At 47.3% G+C, this 18,521-nt stretch overlaps 1 protein-coding gene across 1 annotated transcript; it reads right to left on the minus strand.

The window, feature by feature from the left end:
- Nucleotides 1-4,582: 4,582 nt before the first annotated feature.
- On the minus strand, nt 4,583-9,286 carry LOC115328035. The gene is made up of 3 exons (XM_029989123.4): nt 9,102-9,286; nt 8,138-8,400; nt 4,583-6,120 (listed from the first exon to the last, which is right to left on the minus strand). Exons 1-3 carry the CDS (start codon nt 9,189-9,191, stop codon nt 5,088-5,090), a joined length of 1,386 nt encoding a protein of 461 aa, XP_029844983.4. The 5' UTR covers nt 9,192-9,286; the 3' UTR covers nt 4,583-5,087.
- Nucleotides 9,287-18,521: the final 9,235 nt, after the last annotated feature.

Here is an 18,521-nt window from a genome sequence, read left to right on the forward strand (position 1 = left end):
GTTTCTTTCTTGTAAAATTACAAAGCGTAATTCCCTTTCGGTAAAAATTAAGGCAAAGAAACGTGCCAGGGTCGACGGCGGCCTGCGACCCAGACGACCAAGTCCAGTAGCAGGGTGCATTTGGCGTTCGTGTTGATAGATGGCGTCGGGAGCAGCGTCTGAAGGTGCAGCCGACCAGCGAAAGAAAGCAGATGACACGCAGACGACCGTTAAGCAGACGCGTTTGTATGCTTTAAGTTTTGTTTTTATTGTTTCGATTTATTTTTTAACCGAAGGTACATTTCGAAAAGATTATTTTAGTTTTAACAAGCCACGGTGGTCGCGAGCCGTCGCGGTAAGGAGGTAGCGCCATTTATCAATACGAACGCCAAACACACTCCGCAACTGGACTCCTGTCGACTGCGTTGCTGCCCACCGTAGACCCTGGCAAGTTTCTTGGCCTTATCTTTTACAGAAAGAGAGCTACGCTTTGTAACTTTACAAGAAAAAACCGACCTGTGAATTCCACCTTTGACGAAAAGTTTAAATGGCTACGTGCAGGTGTCGATTTTTACGGTCCATTATAGATCGAGCCTGGTGACTTGAACCACCCTATATATATATATATATATATATATATATATATATATATATATATATATATATATATATATATACATATATATAAATTTTCGTATATGTATCTACATATATGTTTAGATTTATATATTAGCTTTCACTGGCAAATGCAGAAATGACAGACGTCGGTAGCTTGAAATAAAAAAAAAGAGACATTTATTTTTCTCACTTAACGGGGCCTGTATAGACGTTTTCACACTCAAGCGACAAAAGCCCGCTCCCGAAAACAAGACGGAGGCTTGCGCAGGAGTCGTTCGTAATAAATGTCGTTTTCCAAATGTCAGGAAGTTATTTCTTACGTATCATTCAAATGTCAGAAACTGACGTAATTCTTCAAGCCCTCTGCTCTTTTCAGTAGCGACAAGCGGCCACTTCTATTTGTCCGCAAGAACTCTTGTGTTTTATATCCTTTTCATGTTCAAAGTTGTTTTCTTTTTTAATAAATCGAAACCGAAACGTTGTTGTTGAATTGGAAGAAAACACCATGATTGTTTAACAAACAAGCCACATTGCAGTATCCCGAAAGTGCTCATTGTTCCGTGCCGAAAATGTTTTCCTGAGATACCGTATTTACTCGAGTAATAGTCGCACTATTTATGAACAAGGCCATTGAGCCTACTTTCCCATGGAACACAAATACAGCCGATCATCACGTTGCGCATAAATAACGGAGGGAATAACCAGATACAGAAAAGGATTCTCCATAGAAATGCAATCCTCACAGATGGTATCTTCGCACGAAGACGTTATCTCTGTCCTGTAAACCGCTGGAATCATGCGGTCGATCGCGGTGATTGGCAATCCGCGTCATTCGCGGAAAAGCGAACCCTCAGGTTTTCTTCATAAACTATGCAGCTATTGCTCGAGTAGTTACGGCATGATACATTTTGTGTGATGTGAACTGCAAAAAAAGTTTGAGCCCTTTATAGATTACACATTTTTATAAACAACGGTGACAATCTCGGGGCCTTCGAGAACGAATTCGTTTATTAATTGATTGTACTATTTATATACCATTAAAGGTGAAAACTTTGCAAAGAGGAGTGGTTTGAATTAATAACAACAAAAAATAAGCATGTTAAAAGTAGGGCTGGTGCGTCCATTAAAAGTTTAAACCAGTTAATCGACCCCTTTAATCAATCAATCTTTTAATCGGTCTCGGTCATTTTATGAACACTATTTTCGTAAAATCATGTTTATTTTGTTTTTTGCCTTTTCTGAATATGTGATAAACGTCGCAATACATCAATTTCTATTTTGAATAAACCTCGATGAGTATTTGGAACAGTTCGAAACACGCATAACCGAAGATTCTTGCTTCAGCTGCATGAGGCAAAGGAGTTTGTTGATGACGAAAATAATCCTTAGAGAAGGAGAACAAGAGGGACAAAGGACAAACACAAATCTTCAATCACAGCTAGGTGACTGCTGCGAGACGTCGATATTCTCCGGCAAGAGTGACCTCCTTCGAATGTTCGCAGTAATCTCTGCAGCGCTGAAAGAGTACTCGCAAGGCGTTGAGGTGGCCGGAACACGTGAAATCTTCTGCATATATATGAAGTTAGAAATCTCTCCCCTACATATATTCTGGAATGTAATTCCACCTAAAGTTTTCCCTTAATAGAAGTGTACCCGTCCATATCTTCGTGGTGAAGACGTTGAGTTTTAATTTAGTTTGGTTAGGAAAATTTTTACTGATTCTCCGGTTACAAAATTAATAGATTAAAAGATTAATGCTTATCTATTATTCGATTAATAGATAAGGATTAATAGATTAATTGGTAGGTTAATAGATCAATTACTCCTCGGCACTAATTAAATGGACTATGCAAAATTATTAGGAATGGTAGTTTTGAACAAGTCAGTATTGGTGACCAAGGCGGAGGAGGCTGGGATGATTCAGATGGTCGAGATACATGTTAAACTTCTTGAGGGCGAAGATGATGGCGGGACATTCCTTTTCCGTTACGAAATAGTTCCGCTCGGCCGCTGTCAGCGTGCGGCTGGCGAAGGCGACTGGGCGAAGGACGTTCTGTTCCTGAAGCAGGACCGCGCCGAGGACGAAGTTGCTGGTATCTGCTTGAACAACAAATGGACGATTGAGATCCGGTAACTGCAAAGAGGCAACGTCGATAGTTGCTTTCGAGAGGCAAAGAAAGGCGTCGCGCTGCTCCTCCCCCCTTCACCATTTCTCGCCCTTGCGCAAGAGCAAAGTCAGAGGGTGAGAGATCTCGGCGCAGGAAGGGATGAATTGGCGATAAAATCCAATCAAGCCAAGAAGCCGCTGCAAACTCTTGACGTCGTGTGGCTGCGGGTACTCTGCTATTGCCCGCAGCTTCTTTGTCCTCGTTGGGGCAAAGAAGACTGCTGTCCACCACGAAACCAAGACGGTTAATTTGTGGTGAAGCGAGTTGCATTTTCCCAGGGTGAATTGTTAGGCCGGCAGTTCGAAGGCGCTCGAGAACAATTCGTAGGTGCTCGAGGTGCTCCCCCAAGTTCTTAAAAAACGACGACGTCATCCATGTAAGCCATGGCGAATTGGTACTTTGTGTCGTCGAGAACAATGTCCATTACGCGCTGGAAACTAGCGGGTAAATTCGCAAGGCCAAAGGGGAGGCGAGTAAATTCGAACAATTCTCTGTGGCAAGTGAACGCAGTCTTTCGGACGTCCTCCGGGTCAATCTTGATTTGTAAGAATCCTAGGCTGCAATCCAAAGTAGTAAACACTCTTGCGTTGGCGATAGAATACATAATCAAGTCAATTGAAGGAAACGGGTATGAATTTCTCACCGTTACTTCATTGAGGCGGCGGTAATCCACGCACAGTCGTACGGAGCCGTCCTTCTTCGGACCCAAGACGACGGGAGAGGCCGAGGGGCACTGGGACTCTTGCACTGCTCCTGTATCCAGCATCTCATGTAGTGCTGCGTCTAGAAGGGCTCGCTTGTGGACGCTGAGAGGTCTCGGGTTGCACCGCAGTATTCGGGCGTTGCCAGTCTCAGTGCGGTGCAACAACAGGTCGGTCTTGCCTGAGGTTTCTGTAAACATCGTACCGAACGGGTGCAGGATGCTCTCGAGCTGTTGCTTCTGCAGAGCGGTGGCTGGGCACGCGGTGAGGGCGCCTCTGATGCTACCAGGAACAGCTGCTGCCGGCCGCGTTGTGTAGTGGGCCGGAAGGGTTGCGCCAGTGATGCAGTATTTCCGCCTGGTGAAGGGTGTGATGTGGGACTGGTCGTTCAGACGATAACCACCGGGAGCGAAGTCGAGTGAAATGTTTTCGCCTGAAATGAAATCTCTTCCCACGTTAATAGGTACGGCTCACCCCGGCAGATAAAGAAACGCTGACGCCGCCTTTTTCCGTTAAAGGAAATTCTAAGCAGTACTGCACCTTCCGATTTTATCGACTTGCCTGATGCTAACTGCAAAAGCGTAGTTGGAGAACGAAGCGTCACTTTCCTCGCCTTGCAGAGTTCGAAACTTACCGCGCCGATAATCGAAACGCCGGCGCCAGTATCAAGAAGTGCGGTAAACGGAATTCCGAGTAAAGTAGCCGTCATCGTATGCTCGATACTTTGATTCGTAGGTCATACTCGTCATAGAGAAGGAATCATTGCTGGCGACTAACATTTCCAGGGCTAGCGGCCGTTGGCGGCGACATCTCCGGGTTCAGCGCCGCGGGCTGCGTTGGTTTCCCTGGTACTGCAGTTCTCGCTGCTTACGGGGCCACCGTTGTGGGCAATGGCTGCGGAAGTGGCCACTCTGTCCGCAGTTAAAGCGGAGGTCGAACTGACGCTGAGTTCCCAGGTTGCCCCGTTCACTCCCACGTCGTCGGCTACCTCTCGGCTCCGCCGGATCATTCCCACGTTGCCAGCGGGTCTAGGACGTTTCGGTACCGGACAGTTCGGGACCGGACGTTTCGGTGCGGACATTTCGGTACGCGGTCGTTTCGGGACGCGGTCGTTTCGGTACCGGACATTTCGGTACGTGGTTGTTTAGGTACCGGACATTTCGGTACCGAAAATTTCGGCGAACAGTGCATTGGGAAATTTTGGTTGTGAGAGCGCCAGAAGGTATTTTTTTTTCTTTTTTTCCAATTTAAATATTACTGGCCGATATACTTTATCTGCTCACATTCAAGATAAAAGATAACACTTTAACAAGTTTATCTATTTTCTTATAAATACATAATATCTAATGTTATTTACGCAATTTCTGATATAAACATCGAGGGCTGTGCTGGAGGGAAACGGGCGTGTTCTCTGCAAATGTGAGAACTTGCGTATTTGTCAGTTCTATTGTCTGTCATACATACATGTTACAAGCAGAAACTAACCAATTTAGAAAGTATTAGGCGTGCTATAATTTTATCCAGGATTAACGATCATTATCAATGACGTGGAGAAACAAATGAAAGTCATTGGAGGCACACAGTTTTAATAACATGACCATCTCGAAAATGGTACAGTATGCTAAAACGAAACATTGTTAGCTACACCTTTCAGATAGCCGATGATGCCCGCTCTTGCAAAGCGCGCCGCAAGCGTCTGAAGCCGAGAAGCGGAGTCTCTATATTTTTTCGCCGATTTCTCTTCAACCCCCATGATGACACGCTCGAGGCGGTGCAGGTTCAGGGCGTCTTCTTTCTGCAAGACGGCCAGGAACTTCCACAGGCTTGGCTGGTGACATTGAACGTGGGTCTGAAACCCTCGATGCCACGCTTCCACAGAGTTCGTTGTTTTTGCATCGCCACGGAGCACGGTTGCATGGTGGTTCCAGAGAGAGGCTGGAAACCTTGGATCCCTTCGGCCGCGGGCTGTCAGACGTCCCAGGAAAGTGTCCTCAAAGTAATCCAAGACCGGTAGCAACTCCGGAGGAAATCCTGGCATCGTCGATAACGCCTCGAAGGCATCAAAGACATCTCCTTCGGGTACGAGAGCAATTGCGGGGATCATGCGTGCCATCAGGTTAAACGCGCCGTCGACCCGATACGACTCTTGAAGACCCTCGCTTTGCAACTTCCTGTACACGCATTGACACAAATGGAAGAAGCAGCCAAGAGCTTGACAAGACGGAAACACCCTCCTAAATGCGTTAATAGCTGCTTGTTCGAAGTCCAGTAGAACGGTGGAAGGATCAGCAGCGGCACACTTGCTCTTTAGAACCGAGAGCAGCTTAGTGTATGCAGCTTCTGTTTTAGACCTCATCAAAACATACACTGCAGGGATGACCGCGCCGTTAACCTTGCAGTGAACTGTATACAGCTGGTAGAAGAGAGCAGGTGCAACTTTGAAGGTCCCATCTGCAAACCACTGCCGTGAAGAGCCTAGCAGCGCCAGCATGTCTGGGCTACAGAACACAATGAAGCGCTCTGCGTCAGTCGCACCGGAATCATGAAGAAGGAACGGTGCTCCATCCTTATTCACGGCGTATTCGTCTGGAATCACGACGTCCTGCAGGCGGGAGGGCAACGGATGAGGCCGTGTCTCGTGGGCCCGAAGTCTCCTTGAAACGAAAAGAGATAACAGTATACTAGTAAGGTATTGCCACTACTGTTGAATTAGGAGAGGTGTGTTTCATGGCTAGGAGGGTGGCATATTGTCCATCCTCGTCTTTCATGTTCTTCCCTTATTTATACTTTACCCCTACCAGCACGCTCTTCATTCCAAGCGAGCACTCCTGCTTTCCCTTATATCCGCCATCGTTTACATCCATGTGCAGTGATCAGCCAGCGAGGAAAGAGAAGGCGATTACGCCAACACGAGCCCAGGACCGCCCCGCCCCGACTTACAGGGAAGCTAAAGATGTTCTTGAAAAAAAAAAACCGATTTAGAAGTGAATTCTAGAGTATTTTGATCCCTTGAATCTGAATATCACGTTTGTTTTCCCCGAAGTTGCAATTCAACGCGAAAAAACACGAAAACTCTCTGACCACTCGTGACGTCATATGCAGACCTTTGGGTCGCCAAGCGCGTGTCGCTCGTGTGGACAGCGCGTGCTATTGCAAAGCTTCCCCAGCACTGACACCAGTCGTGACGTCTTTTTCTGACCTTTCTGAAAATAGCAAGAGTGCGCGTGCACACCTTTGATAGGCGCTGAAGATGCGTGATAGCGGAGATTCTGAAAACTCTGAATATGACGTAACGCTCCGGGAAGGTGGGCTTCAACGGTACTTTAAAACATTTTCTGCAGCCCCCGTGCACCAAATTGAAAAATAATTTTGATATTCGTGATTCCGGAGGCCAAATGAAGGCAAATTATGTTTTTCTTTTTTCTTTTTTTTTTTTTTTTTTTTTGATACAGAACCGCTTCCGTTTCCCTTTAAGATGATTTCGCTTCTCAGTTATAAATTGTTCTGTACATAATATAGATTTTTAGTAAATCGTCCTCATGACTCCGGTAACGATACCCGATACTCCGCCACCGCCTCCCTTGCGCATGCATAGTATCGTTATCGGGGCTATCGGAGGTTTTGAAACGATCTACTAAAACTCTCTAATGTAATTAAAACACTGCATAGAGGAATGTCCTCTACGAGTGGCATTCAAAACGCCGAAAATCAAAATGCCGAATTATCGGAATGCCGAAATTTAAAACACCGAAGATTCAAAAAGCCGAAAATACCAAAAATTCGAAAAACCAAAAAGTCAAAACATCGAAGTTTCAAGATGCCGAAACATCACCTAGTTATAAAGAAATATAAAGTTTCTTGGCACGATAAATTTTCTTGGCAATGTAATCAAAGTTAGGGGAGAAGTTCCGCCGGCCAATGTGCGCTCATTCGCCCTCTTTTCTAATAGCCCTGAAAGGTCCCAAAGTGTAGCTTCCCTTCGCATGGTTCAAGTCTTCAAAAAAGGAAAAATGTATTACTGCATATCTCGTTGCATAGCAGAGCGATTCCGTGTTTATTGCATTTTAGACAGATAAGTTGTGTGCAATTCCTTAAAGAAAGCTTAGAACGTTGACATCGTCCCGGTTGCCCAGAGCAGCTGCCAAATGATTTTCGCGCAACTTTTGCTTCTGGCTTTGTGAGCGGCGGGGTTGGCCTCTGATCGCTCCATCGATAAAATGATTACTGCCGCACATTGCTGCTGCTCTTGTACTCTGAACACTGGGCATCACTGCTTTTTTTTTTTTTTTTTTTGCTGGCTAATGAGAGCTGTTTTGTCCTACTGATACTCCTACCTTTACGACAGATAGAAGAATACAAAATTTTACATCAGTTTGATATACTGATACTCGTGTCTTTGCAGAACGAGTTAAACAGGCTCGTGTCACATGGGTTTCATCGTTATGTATTTTCGAGATTTTGACTATTCGGCATTTAAATTTTTCGGCATTTCAATCCTGCGGTGTACTGACGTTCGGCCTTTTCCTAATTCGGTCTCTTGATTTTCGGCGTTTTGATAGGGACCCGTTTTCTACACATGCATAAAAACAATAATCGTGCAAGACATTCACTTCTACATAGAACTACAAATAATGAGTTGATTATCGAAGATAATTAACTGCTCCAACTCACCTCAGACTTCTTTTCATGGTTGCTTGGGAGGGCAGGTAGCACCGTGACTCCGCAGACGTTGCTTCCACGAAATCGCCGACGATGCACTGGTTAGTTTCTTCCGTCTGTTGGGACCTTTCCTTCATGGCGGCGTAAGCAAATTTCGCCTCTTGTTCGAGCAGCGATGGCCCGTGTGTATGGTCGTTCACCGTTTTGACCACGTCTCCGTTGATGGTGTGAGCTCGGGCCTTACATTCGAGCTTTCGACTACACTGCCAGTAGATCTGCAAGGTCGTCATGCAATGCATTAGTATCCGCTTGCAGGAGCCATATACATGGAAGGTCTTAATATTGTCACGAATGAAGTTGACGGGAAGCCGAAAAGTGAACTGAAGGATAAAGGTTGAATTGGTGAACTTGTGCCAAACAAAAATAAGTAACGAAAGAGCGTCGAGGCAGCAGAAAATCGGGCGGCGATTCGGCGGCACTACAGAGCGCTAGCGAGACTGACTCCACAAGGTCGCGGGTAGCTGCTTATCTACCGTGCGTCACTATCTCGAAAGTTTGACAAAGAAGGCTCGAGCGTCGCGCGCTCGGGGCGAGGATGAACTGGCACTTTCGAGAATAACAAAGCCGAGGGAAAGTTACTTCTGGTGCGAGAATGAACAGGAATCTTCTAGGAGACCGTGACCAAGTGTTGCTTTCTGCGCTCTGCGGGTGGCAATATAGATGTAAATTAAATATTTCTTTCGTGGCAAATTTTGTATTTGCATATGTCTTAATAAAGTAAGAAGTTTGCATCGTGAAAGCTAGATGGGACGACTCTTTCTAATAGCGGGTACTTGGCAGTGTAAGCCGACATAGAAAAGTTTGTGTTTGAATATCAACGTTCACTGATAGCTACAGAAGTCGTGCTTAAGTGGGTAGCATTTAAATGCAAGTCATACAGCATGTATTTTTTTACGAAATATAAGACCGCACATACCTTGTCGCCGTTCTCTCGTTGTTTGTCGTATTCGAACCCATCGAATAAAAGCTTGAGTCCTCCTCGTTTGCTCGGTAAAAAGGAAGCCATCGCCGAAGATCTAGCCCCGATGCGCGAAAACAGGCAATGACGGACAGGAAAACTAACCCCCTTATATACATGGCTTGCACCGACTTCACATCGCATACTTTTCACCACCATGTAAGAGGAGGAGAGGGAAGCTGCTTTTGTAAAAATCTTGAGTAACGGGTTAATCTTCTATAATCTTCTGGGGGGAGAATAGCGACGTCTGTGCAAATCCGGGAGGCACAAAAGAGGATCCTATTAAGAAGGGATCTCCTTCCTTTCTACTCTGGTGGTCATCAAAGAGTTTTTTGAATGACATCACTTCATTGAAGCCATGTATAACCAGAGGCTAGACAAAACGTCGCAAGTACGAATTAAAAAAAAAAAGAAGGCGCACTCCTTGTTTTTGGTGTATGCATGACGGGGATATATAGGTCAGCAGGGCAGGTCAAGGTCAGCGGCGCATTCAACTGAAATGACTGGTACCGAAAAGACCGGTACTGATATTACTACGTACCGAAATGACCACGTACCGAAACGACCGCGCACCGAAACGACCGTGCACCGAAACGACCGTGTACCGAAACGACCGCGTACCGAAACGTCCGCACCGAATCGTCCGGTACCGAAATGTCCGGTACCGAAACGTCCGGTTCCCGTTGCCAGCCACCTTTCGGCTGACGCTGGGGTCTTCCGGCCGCCTAAAAATCTTGCCGAGGGTCGTGCAGCCGGCCCCTTTCGGTGTTGCGCGGCACCCGCGACGGGTTCTCACCCAAGCGCGGGCCCTGGGAGGACCAGTCCCAGGCGCCAGGGGCTTCCCTGGATCGGGAATTTAAGCTCTCGCTAACCCCCCGGTGATGCAGCACCGATCCTTCCGACGCCGTCCCGAGTGCACTCAAGGGTGTCCAGGGCGCGGGGTATGTAGGCGTAGGCGCCCTACCTTTCAGGCCGGCGCGGAGTCGGAGCTGCTCGGTTGATGCCTGGCCACGCGCAGGACGGTTTGAGGGCCTCAGCAGCAGGCGGTGGTGGTCGGTATCCGCAGTAACCAGGAGGGTCTCCTGCACGCCGCGCGCTGCACGGACGAGGTCCTCCACCGTGTCGAAGTCCCGTCCGTGAAGGTACACGTGGAAACGGGGATAGGTCTGTCGAACGATGCGAGCAACTCTCTCCGACTCGGGGGCAGCTGACGCCGCTCGGTTGTACAGTTCCTGCATCGCCCGGATATATTCGACGAGGCTTTCTTCTGGGCGCTGCGTACGTCGTTCGAGCTCCCTCTGGACTTAAGAGTCGTACCCCGGTGGCAGGAACTTTTCTCGGAAGCTGCGGCGTTGCGCCGCAGCTTGCGAGAAAAGGGAGTTTGCAACAGAGACGAAAAGGAAGTTTGCAACACCCACCATCGTCTCGCGCTTGCTTTTAAAGCATGGGGGAGGATGCGCTCCAGCACGTAGCTTTCCGAGGCGCCGGACGCTCGGGCGTACGCGTCCAGTTCTTCCAGGAAGTCGGCGACGGACTTCCTGTCGCCGAGCCCTATGTAGACGGGGACCGGGAGCCGAGGGCGCAGCTCGGGCCTACTCTCCCGCTGGCCACCGGTCTCGCCCGCGCCAGCTGCCAGGCGCTCCGACATCAAAGTCAAGGTAGCGGACATCTGCTTCATGAGCGCCAGAATCTCAGCCGTCGATGGACCAAGTCCCTCGTCGCTGGAGTCTCCGTGCTCGGACGGGTCCGGGATTTGCTTCTGAGGGGACAACGAAACAATAAAGAGAAAACACACGGAAAGAGAGAAAAAAAAAAGAAGCGCTCAAAGGGGAAAAACCAATAGACGCGACCGCACGAAAAGACGTGAAACAAAACCCGCAGCGTCACTTAGGCGCTAAAGGGGAAACCGGCCGCGAGCCAAGCCGGCCTATCACGAAATGTAAAAAAAAAAAAAAAAAAAGGAGACACGCTACTCGATAAAACGAGAAAATAACTAGACGCGGTCTCGGCGCAAATGTAAACGACAACAATAATGCAAATGAAAAATAAACGCAGAGAAAAGCCGAAAAAATGCAAGCTAGAAAAAGCAGAGCGAAACGTCTGGCTAGAAGACCACCCACGACTAGCGACGAAATCCCCCTTGGGCGCCAGATGTGGCGTTCAACTTCCGCCGCAGGCGATCGACCAGAAGACGCGTTCCGTGGACTTCGGCAGGGTTTATTGCCATGACTGAGATAGAAGCCCGGTCGAAATTTAACAGTCAATTGCCACTAATCCGGCTCGGCCGTCAAATTTCTAGGCGGGCGTGGGAACCGCCCCCGCCGTTGGTGTCGGCACTCGCCGCTGCTTTGCGGGCCGAGCGTCCCAGAAGGTAGAAGAGGTGGACAAACGGAAGAAGAAGTAGTTGAGGACAATGAAACGAGACTGGAACAGCGGTTTTTGGTTTACCCGCAATATATATATATATATATATATATATATATATATATATATATATATATATATATATATATATATATATAAACTGAGAAGAAAAAACCCCTTAGTGTAAACACAAACAACGGACGATATAATCTACGACGTTTCGGCCGGAATCCGGCCTTCGTCAGGAAGAACTTTTACAGATGAACGCGGGTGGTATTTAGACAATGCTACGGTCGAGTCCAAATTTCGGCGGGGGTTGGAGCTTCCGTGAGAGAGAAGCCTAAGGCAGTTCATATCCGGGTGAAGAAGCTTGACGGTCGGGGCCAAGTTTTAAGGACGGCGGGATGACGGTAGTAGCTTCGTGAGATGGGACGCAGGAGGACTTTTTGTCCGGGCGGGCAGGGGTGACCTGGACGATAGCGTACAATAGGCGAAAGTTACACGCGCAAACTAAAATGCTGTCTAAAAAAAAAAACGGTTATTTGTGTTGTTTTCTGAGGCATGTATGAGTCAGACCTGGAAGGGAACAATGCTCAACCTAGAAATACAAAAGAAATACAGTGAATATCAATACCTGGAAATAAAAGAAAAAAGTTGATGGTCCAGTTTCGGTCACAAACACAGTACCACTGTTAACAAAAAAGTATAAGACCTGAAGAAGAAAAAATAAATATGTGTCCTCTTGTTGCTGTTGCTATTCGTCTGTTAGCATTTCAATCGATGCCAGAGTACCAGGGCTTTCATTTATTCCTTGCTTAATAGTGTTGAATCGATAAATTAGGTAGGATTCACGCTGTTCACGTTCGCGATTTGATTTAAATCCAGATTCTAGGAGCGTCACTGACAATTTATCAAACGAGTGTTTTGGGAGAGCGAGATGTTTGGATAGAGGCAGTGTCGTAAGATTTATGGCGTGAGATTTGTGATTATTAAAGCGCAGTCTAAATGCCGTTCTATTCTGCCCTATGTATTGCATTTTGCATACCGTACACTCCAATAAGTACACGACATTCGACGAGGCACATGTTAAGTTCCCTTTAATTTTGATCGAGAACTGCGAGTGCGTGCTGATGGCCGTGCTTGTGTGCTGCATCTGTCTACAGATCAGACATCCTGGGTGCATGCTAGGCCTACATTCGTTAGGTGGTGGCGATGAATTTATCCGAGAGTTTACTAGCGCGTCTTTGAGGTTACGCGATCGTCTGTAGACTACTCCAGGGGCGGATGGAAACGCGCGTTTAAGGTGCTCGCTTTGTTCGAGAATATTATAATGCCGTCTTAAGATATTATTTACATTAGGATGGTTCATGCTATAAGTTAGACATAGATTTGTGCGTTGTGTGTCGCTTTGCGTGGGGCGCGGGCTGATAAGGTCTGCGCGGTTCAGTTGCTTGGCTTTTCTGATTGCATCGTCGATTATACAGGGTGGATACTTTTGTTTCTCAAGCACTGACGTTAAATTTTGACTGCTCGCATCAAAATCTGTCTCTTTTGAACAAATTCGTTTGAAACGATGAGCTTGGCTATAGGGAATGCTGTTCTTCCAATGGTGAGGGTGGTCGCTTTGATAATGCAGGTGTTGCTGTCGATCTGTTTGCTTACGGTACAGGCGCGTGGCGAGTTTACGTTCGTCTATTTTAACGTTGACGTCTAGGAAGTTTATTTCGGTTTGAGAGTACGACTGTGTAAAGCGGATGCTCGGATGAGCAGCGTTGTACCGATCGATGAAGTTCACCAGCTCCTCCTCAGTGTGCGGCCAGACAATAAATATATCATCTATAAACCTTTTGTATAATAGCGGATTTACGGGACATTCAGAAAGGAACTGAGATTCTAATTTTCCCATGAATACGTTGGCATAGTTCGGGGCCATTTTGGTGCCCATCGCGGTTCCGCTAACCTGCCTAAAGTATTTATTGTTGAATTCGAATGTGTTGAGTTCTAAGACAAGCCTCGCTAGAGTAGTGACGACGTGTCCATCTGGGTTATCCGGTTGTTTGTGGAGTTCGTACATGTCAATTAAAGCAATTATTCCGTCATCGCGTGGGATATTCATATACAGCGATGACACGTCGAGTGTAACCAGATAGGATCCTTTTGGTATGGATAAATTTGATATTTCCCTTAAGAAGTGAGTTGTGTCTTTAATGTACGAATCAAGACTTGTAGGTATATCTTTAATTAAACTTTCTACATATCCTGATATGGGTTCGGCTACTGTACCTATTCCGGATATGATTGGGCGCCCTGGGTTACCAGGTTTGTGACTCTTAGGGAGCATGTAGAAGCGGCCCGGGGAATGCTGTACCGGTTTCATTAATTTACCTTCGTTAGCGGTTATTTTTCCCTCCTCTAGGAGATTCTTAAGCACCGAGGTCACAATCTGAGTGTGGTGCACCGTAGGGTCATCCGCAAGAGGTTCATAAAACTTTGAGTCATTTAGTTGGCGGTTTCCTTCTCGGTTGTATTCCGAAGTGCTAAGAATCAATTGTTCCTCCTTTATCGGCTGGTTTTATTGTTATGTCTGTCCTATTGCTCAGGGTTTTCAAGCTTGCCCGTTCGGATTTAGTGAGGCTATCCCGTCTTCCCGCCTGCCTGCGATATTCCCGCATTATGTCTTTTTGCACAGCGGCTATGTATAAGTCAAGACAATCATCACGGTTAGCCTTTGGCGTCCAGTCGCTCGTTGCGCGCTGCTGAGAGGTGTTGGAGCTAGAAGTTTTGTCCAAGAGGTATTCCCGCAAGCTTGAATTTCGAGCAAAGTTGTCGAGGTCGCGTAGTAATTGAAATTCGTCAACATAACCTGTGGCGGGACAGAAATTTAATCCTCTCGAAAGGAGTCTTTCCTCTTCTGTTGATATAGTCACGCCAGATAGATTAACAACTGTAGTGCCAGAAGGGGCACTAGTGCTTGACCTATCGTCTGTTATGCTAATGGCCGGTTGAGTATGTTCTTTATAGTTAAATGATGTGAGCTGAGTTAAAACAGGGTTAGGAACCTTATCGCGCTGTCGCTTACGTAGCTTGATTGTTGCGAGGTCATGGTGTTTCTTTTTATCGAATTCAGATAGGGCGCTAATTTCGCATGTCGATAAGGGGCCATTTGAACGGAGAAGTGTAGCGGTCGCGGGCGTTAACTGTTTTACTTGTTTGTCACTATGCTGAATTGCTATTTGGACCAGTTTAAGGGAACCTTCAAGGAGAACTTGTTGCCATTCCGATCGGTCATGTTGGTCGAGGTTTGTGCAGGCGGGAGAAATGGAAAGCGACATGCCATTCGGGGTAATACCTCCGTTAAGGTACACTAGCAAGGTTGATATATATATTGTGATGAAGACCCTCATCGTCGTCATCGGGCAGCATCATATCTCCCCCATCATCGTCATCACCGATAGCTCGTGTGGCCCGTGCTCGCAACCGCGGGCAGTTCGAATATAATCATCACTGAAAGCGGTCGTTGAGTTTCTGTCTTCCTGACATTATTGGTGGAGGTGCGGGGTCACGATCCCAGTAGCGACGTTCCATCACTCTGGAGCTTCGTCCCAGAAGGCGAATAGTGACAATGGCCAGCAGTGGCCAATCCTCCTCCGGTGCCCCTGCAGCTGCAGTCAGCCCTGCCCCCAGCCAGCTCCGACATCCCAAAACCTTTGCCGGACTCCGAGAGGACGACGTGGAGGACTGGCTGGACGTCTACGAGAGAGTGAGTCTTTATAACAAGTGGGACGACCAGGCGAAACTGCGGAATGCTATTTTTTATCTCTCCGATGTGGCCAAGATCTGGTTCACCAACCATGAAGATGAAATCGTGACATGGCTGCTATTCAAAACCCAGCTAGCCGAAATCTTCGGCAAACCCGCCAATCGTAAAGCTGTAGCCGAACGAAAGTTGGCAGCACGCATTCAATCTTCTGGTGAGACGTATACTTCCTACATCGAGGATGTCCTCGCACTTTGCCGCCGATTCGACAAGGACATGTCGGAGGCCGACCGAGTCCGCCATGTGATGAAAGGGATCTCTGAAGAGGCATTTAACGTCCTTCTTGTGCAAAATCCCACGACTGTTAGGGACATCACCACGCATTGCCAAAGGCTGGATGAGGCTCGCAACTCCCGTCTTCAGGTTCGAGCACTGCATGACGGCTCATCAATTACCATGCCTTCTTTATCGACCGATACCCTGAAGCAAATGATACAAAAGATTGTACGAGATGAACTTTCACATTTTCTCCGACCTGCTGCAAGCCACCAGACGATTGAGAGCGACGACAGCGGGTTGCGCCGCATTATCCAACAGGAGATTGCTTCTGTCGTCACACCAAGAGAGACTTCCCCTAAAGTCACCGATGGACTTCGAGCTTCTGATGAAACTCTTCGTTCGGGAGCTCCCCAACTGATTCCGGACCTTCCTGCTCTGGCTTCTATCTCTCCTGCTTTTAACAGGGGTCCTTTACCCCCTTGGAGCAGCCGCCCCACTTATCCCAACTACGGATCCTGGGGATATCGGCCGCGTCCAATCTGCCATTATTGTGGGATTACCGGGCACGTGGCACGAGTTTGCCGAAGAAGACAACAGGACTACGAAACCCGCGACTACTATAGTCGAGAGCGAAACAACAGAGGGTATTGGAACCAGCCGCGGGATCAGTCTCCACCCCCGGATCCCTATCCAGCACGTCGTCCGGAAGCTCCACGGCGCCGCTCCCCATCTCCATATCCTCGCTCTTTTTCACCCATGATCTCGAGGAGAGACGCGCGGCCCAATACGGGAAACTAGGTTCCGCAGTTGTTGGAGGAGCAACTGCGTCACGGGAGAGTCTTCATCATCCTCCCTCTGACCCATCCAATCTCATCGAGGTACATATCGACGGCTTACTCCTGTACGCTTTAGTTGACACGGGGGCGGCTACTTCAGTGATAAGAGAGGACATTTGCTTACGCCTTCACAAAGTTAGAACACCCCTCCATGGTTGTTCATTACGGGCGGCGTCCACAGACATCATTCATCCCACCGCTCAATGCACGGCTCGCGTTTTCATACAAGGTACGTGCCACACCATTCAGTTCATGGTTTTGTCGTCTTGCTCGCACGACCTGATTCTAGGCTGGGATTTTCTTCAATCTGCTGAAGCTGTCATTAATTGCAAAGGCGTCAGTTTGGGAGATTCAAATAACCGCGAGTCTGATTCCATAATTGTTCAAACCAAATTACGGGCCTGTGAGGATACTGTCATTCCCCCGCTAGCATCTTTCCTGCTGAATTTTTCGAGTGAACCAAGCCTTTCGGGGACTTTTCTAGTAACTCCTCTGTCTACCATCTTGCTATCGCACGGGTTCATCGTACCCTATACCCTATCTAAACTTACCAACGGCAAAACAGTACTCCCTGTATGTAACGTTACACACCAGCCACTTCTTTTCGTAAAGGACACAGTCGTCGCAAGTATCGAACCTCATAATTCTTTGGAACTTGCTTCGCTCGAATCAACACATCATTTTGACCCTCCAACGTTGCCTGTTATTTCCAACCAAATACTTTTGAATGCCATTGACTCTGACCTGGGAGAGATTCATAAAAAGCAATTAATTAATTTATTAACTCGTTTCCAATCGTGCTTTGACGTTTACACGTCCTTCACAAGCACAACAAACTCGGTAGCACATACGATCAATACGCCTCCTGGAGAAATAGTTCACCAACGCCCATATCGCGTGTCTCCTTCAGAACGCCGCATTATTGACCAAGAGGTGTCAGAAATGCTGCGTAAGCAGATCATCCGTCAGTCCTCGAGCCCCTGGTCTTCACCAGTAGTCCTTGTAAAAAAGAAGGACGGCAGCATACGTTTCTGCGTTGATTACCGTAGACTCAATAAGATCACTCGCAAGGACGTATACCCTTTACCACGGATTGATGATACATTGGACACCCTACAAGGAGCCGAATATTTTTCATCCCTGGATTTAAAGACCGGCTACTGGCAAATACCAATGAAGGAAGAAGACAAAGAAAAAACAGCTTTCATTACAACTGACGGTCTTTTTGAATTCAACGTGATGCCTTTTGGCCTTTGCAATGCGCCGGCAACATTTGAGCGCATGATAGATAACGTTCTTCGTGGCCTTAAATGGCACATATGCCTCTGCTACCTTGATGACATTATTATTTTTTCTCGTACGTTTAACGACCATCTCCTTCGCCTATCAGAAGTGTTAGTCTGTCTCACAAAAGCTAACCTCCTACTTAACACAAAAAAGTGCCGCTTTGCCTCTCGACAAATTAAGATCCTTGGGCATGTAGTAGACAAAGATGGCATTCGGCCCGACCCAGACAAGCTCAAGGCAGTAAACGAATTTCCTGTTCCTCTTAATATCAAACAACTTCGTAGTTTCCTAGGACTCTGCTCGTATTTTCGCCGTTTTGTACCTCACTTCGCCCAACTGGCTGCCCCACTTACACGGTTGTTACAGGCCAATGCACCATTCATCTGGTCCCCTGAATGTCGAGACTCATTTCACTCTCTCAAAGCCACTCTCCAGTCCGATCCAATCCTGGGGCACTTTAATGACTCTGCCCCTACAGAGTTGCACACCGACGCCAGTGGGTATGGCCTTGGTGTTGTTCTATTGCAGAGCGATCCCAACACACTAAAAGAATATGTTGTGGCCTACGCGAGCCGAATGCTCTCCGCCGCCGAACAGAATTACACTATAACCGAGAAAGAATGCCTAGCTGTCGTTTGGGCCATTAACAAATTCCGGCCATATCTTTACGGAAGACATTTTACTATTGTGACCGATCACCACGCGTTATGCTGGCTTTCTTCCTTGAAAGATCTCACTGGCAGACTCGGTCGATGGACGCTTGCGCTTCAGGAATACAATTATACAGTGGTATACAAATCTGGGCGCAAACATACAGACGCTGACAGCCTATCTCGATGTCCAGTAGACGAACCA

Source organism: Ixodes scapularis, unplaced genomic scaffold (assembly GCF_016920785.2).
Source record: "Ixodes scapularis isolate PalLabHiFi unplaced genomic scaffold, ASM1692078v2 PGA_scaffold4__175_contigs__length_147842914, whole genome shotgun sequence".
Lineage (NCBI taxonomy): Eukaryota > Metazoa > Arthropoda > Arachnida > Ixodida > Ixodidae > Ixodes > Ixodes scapularis.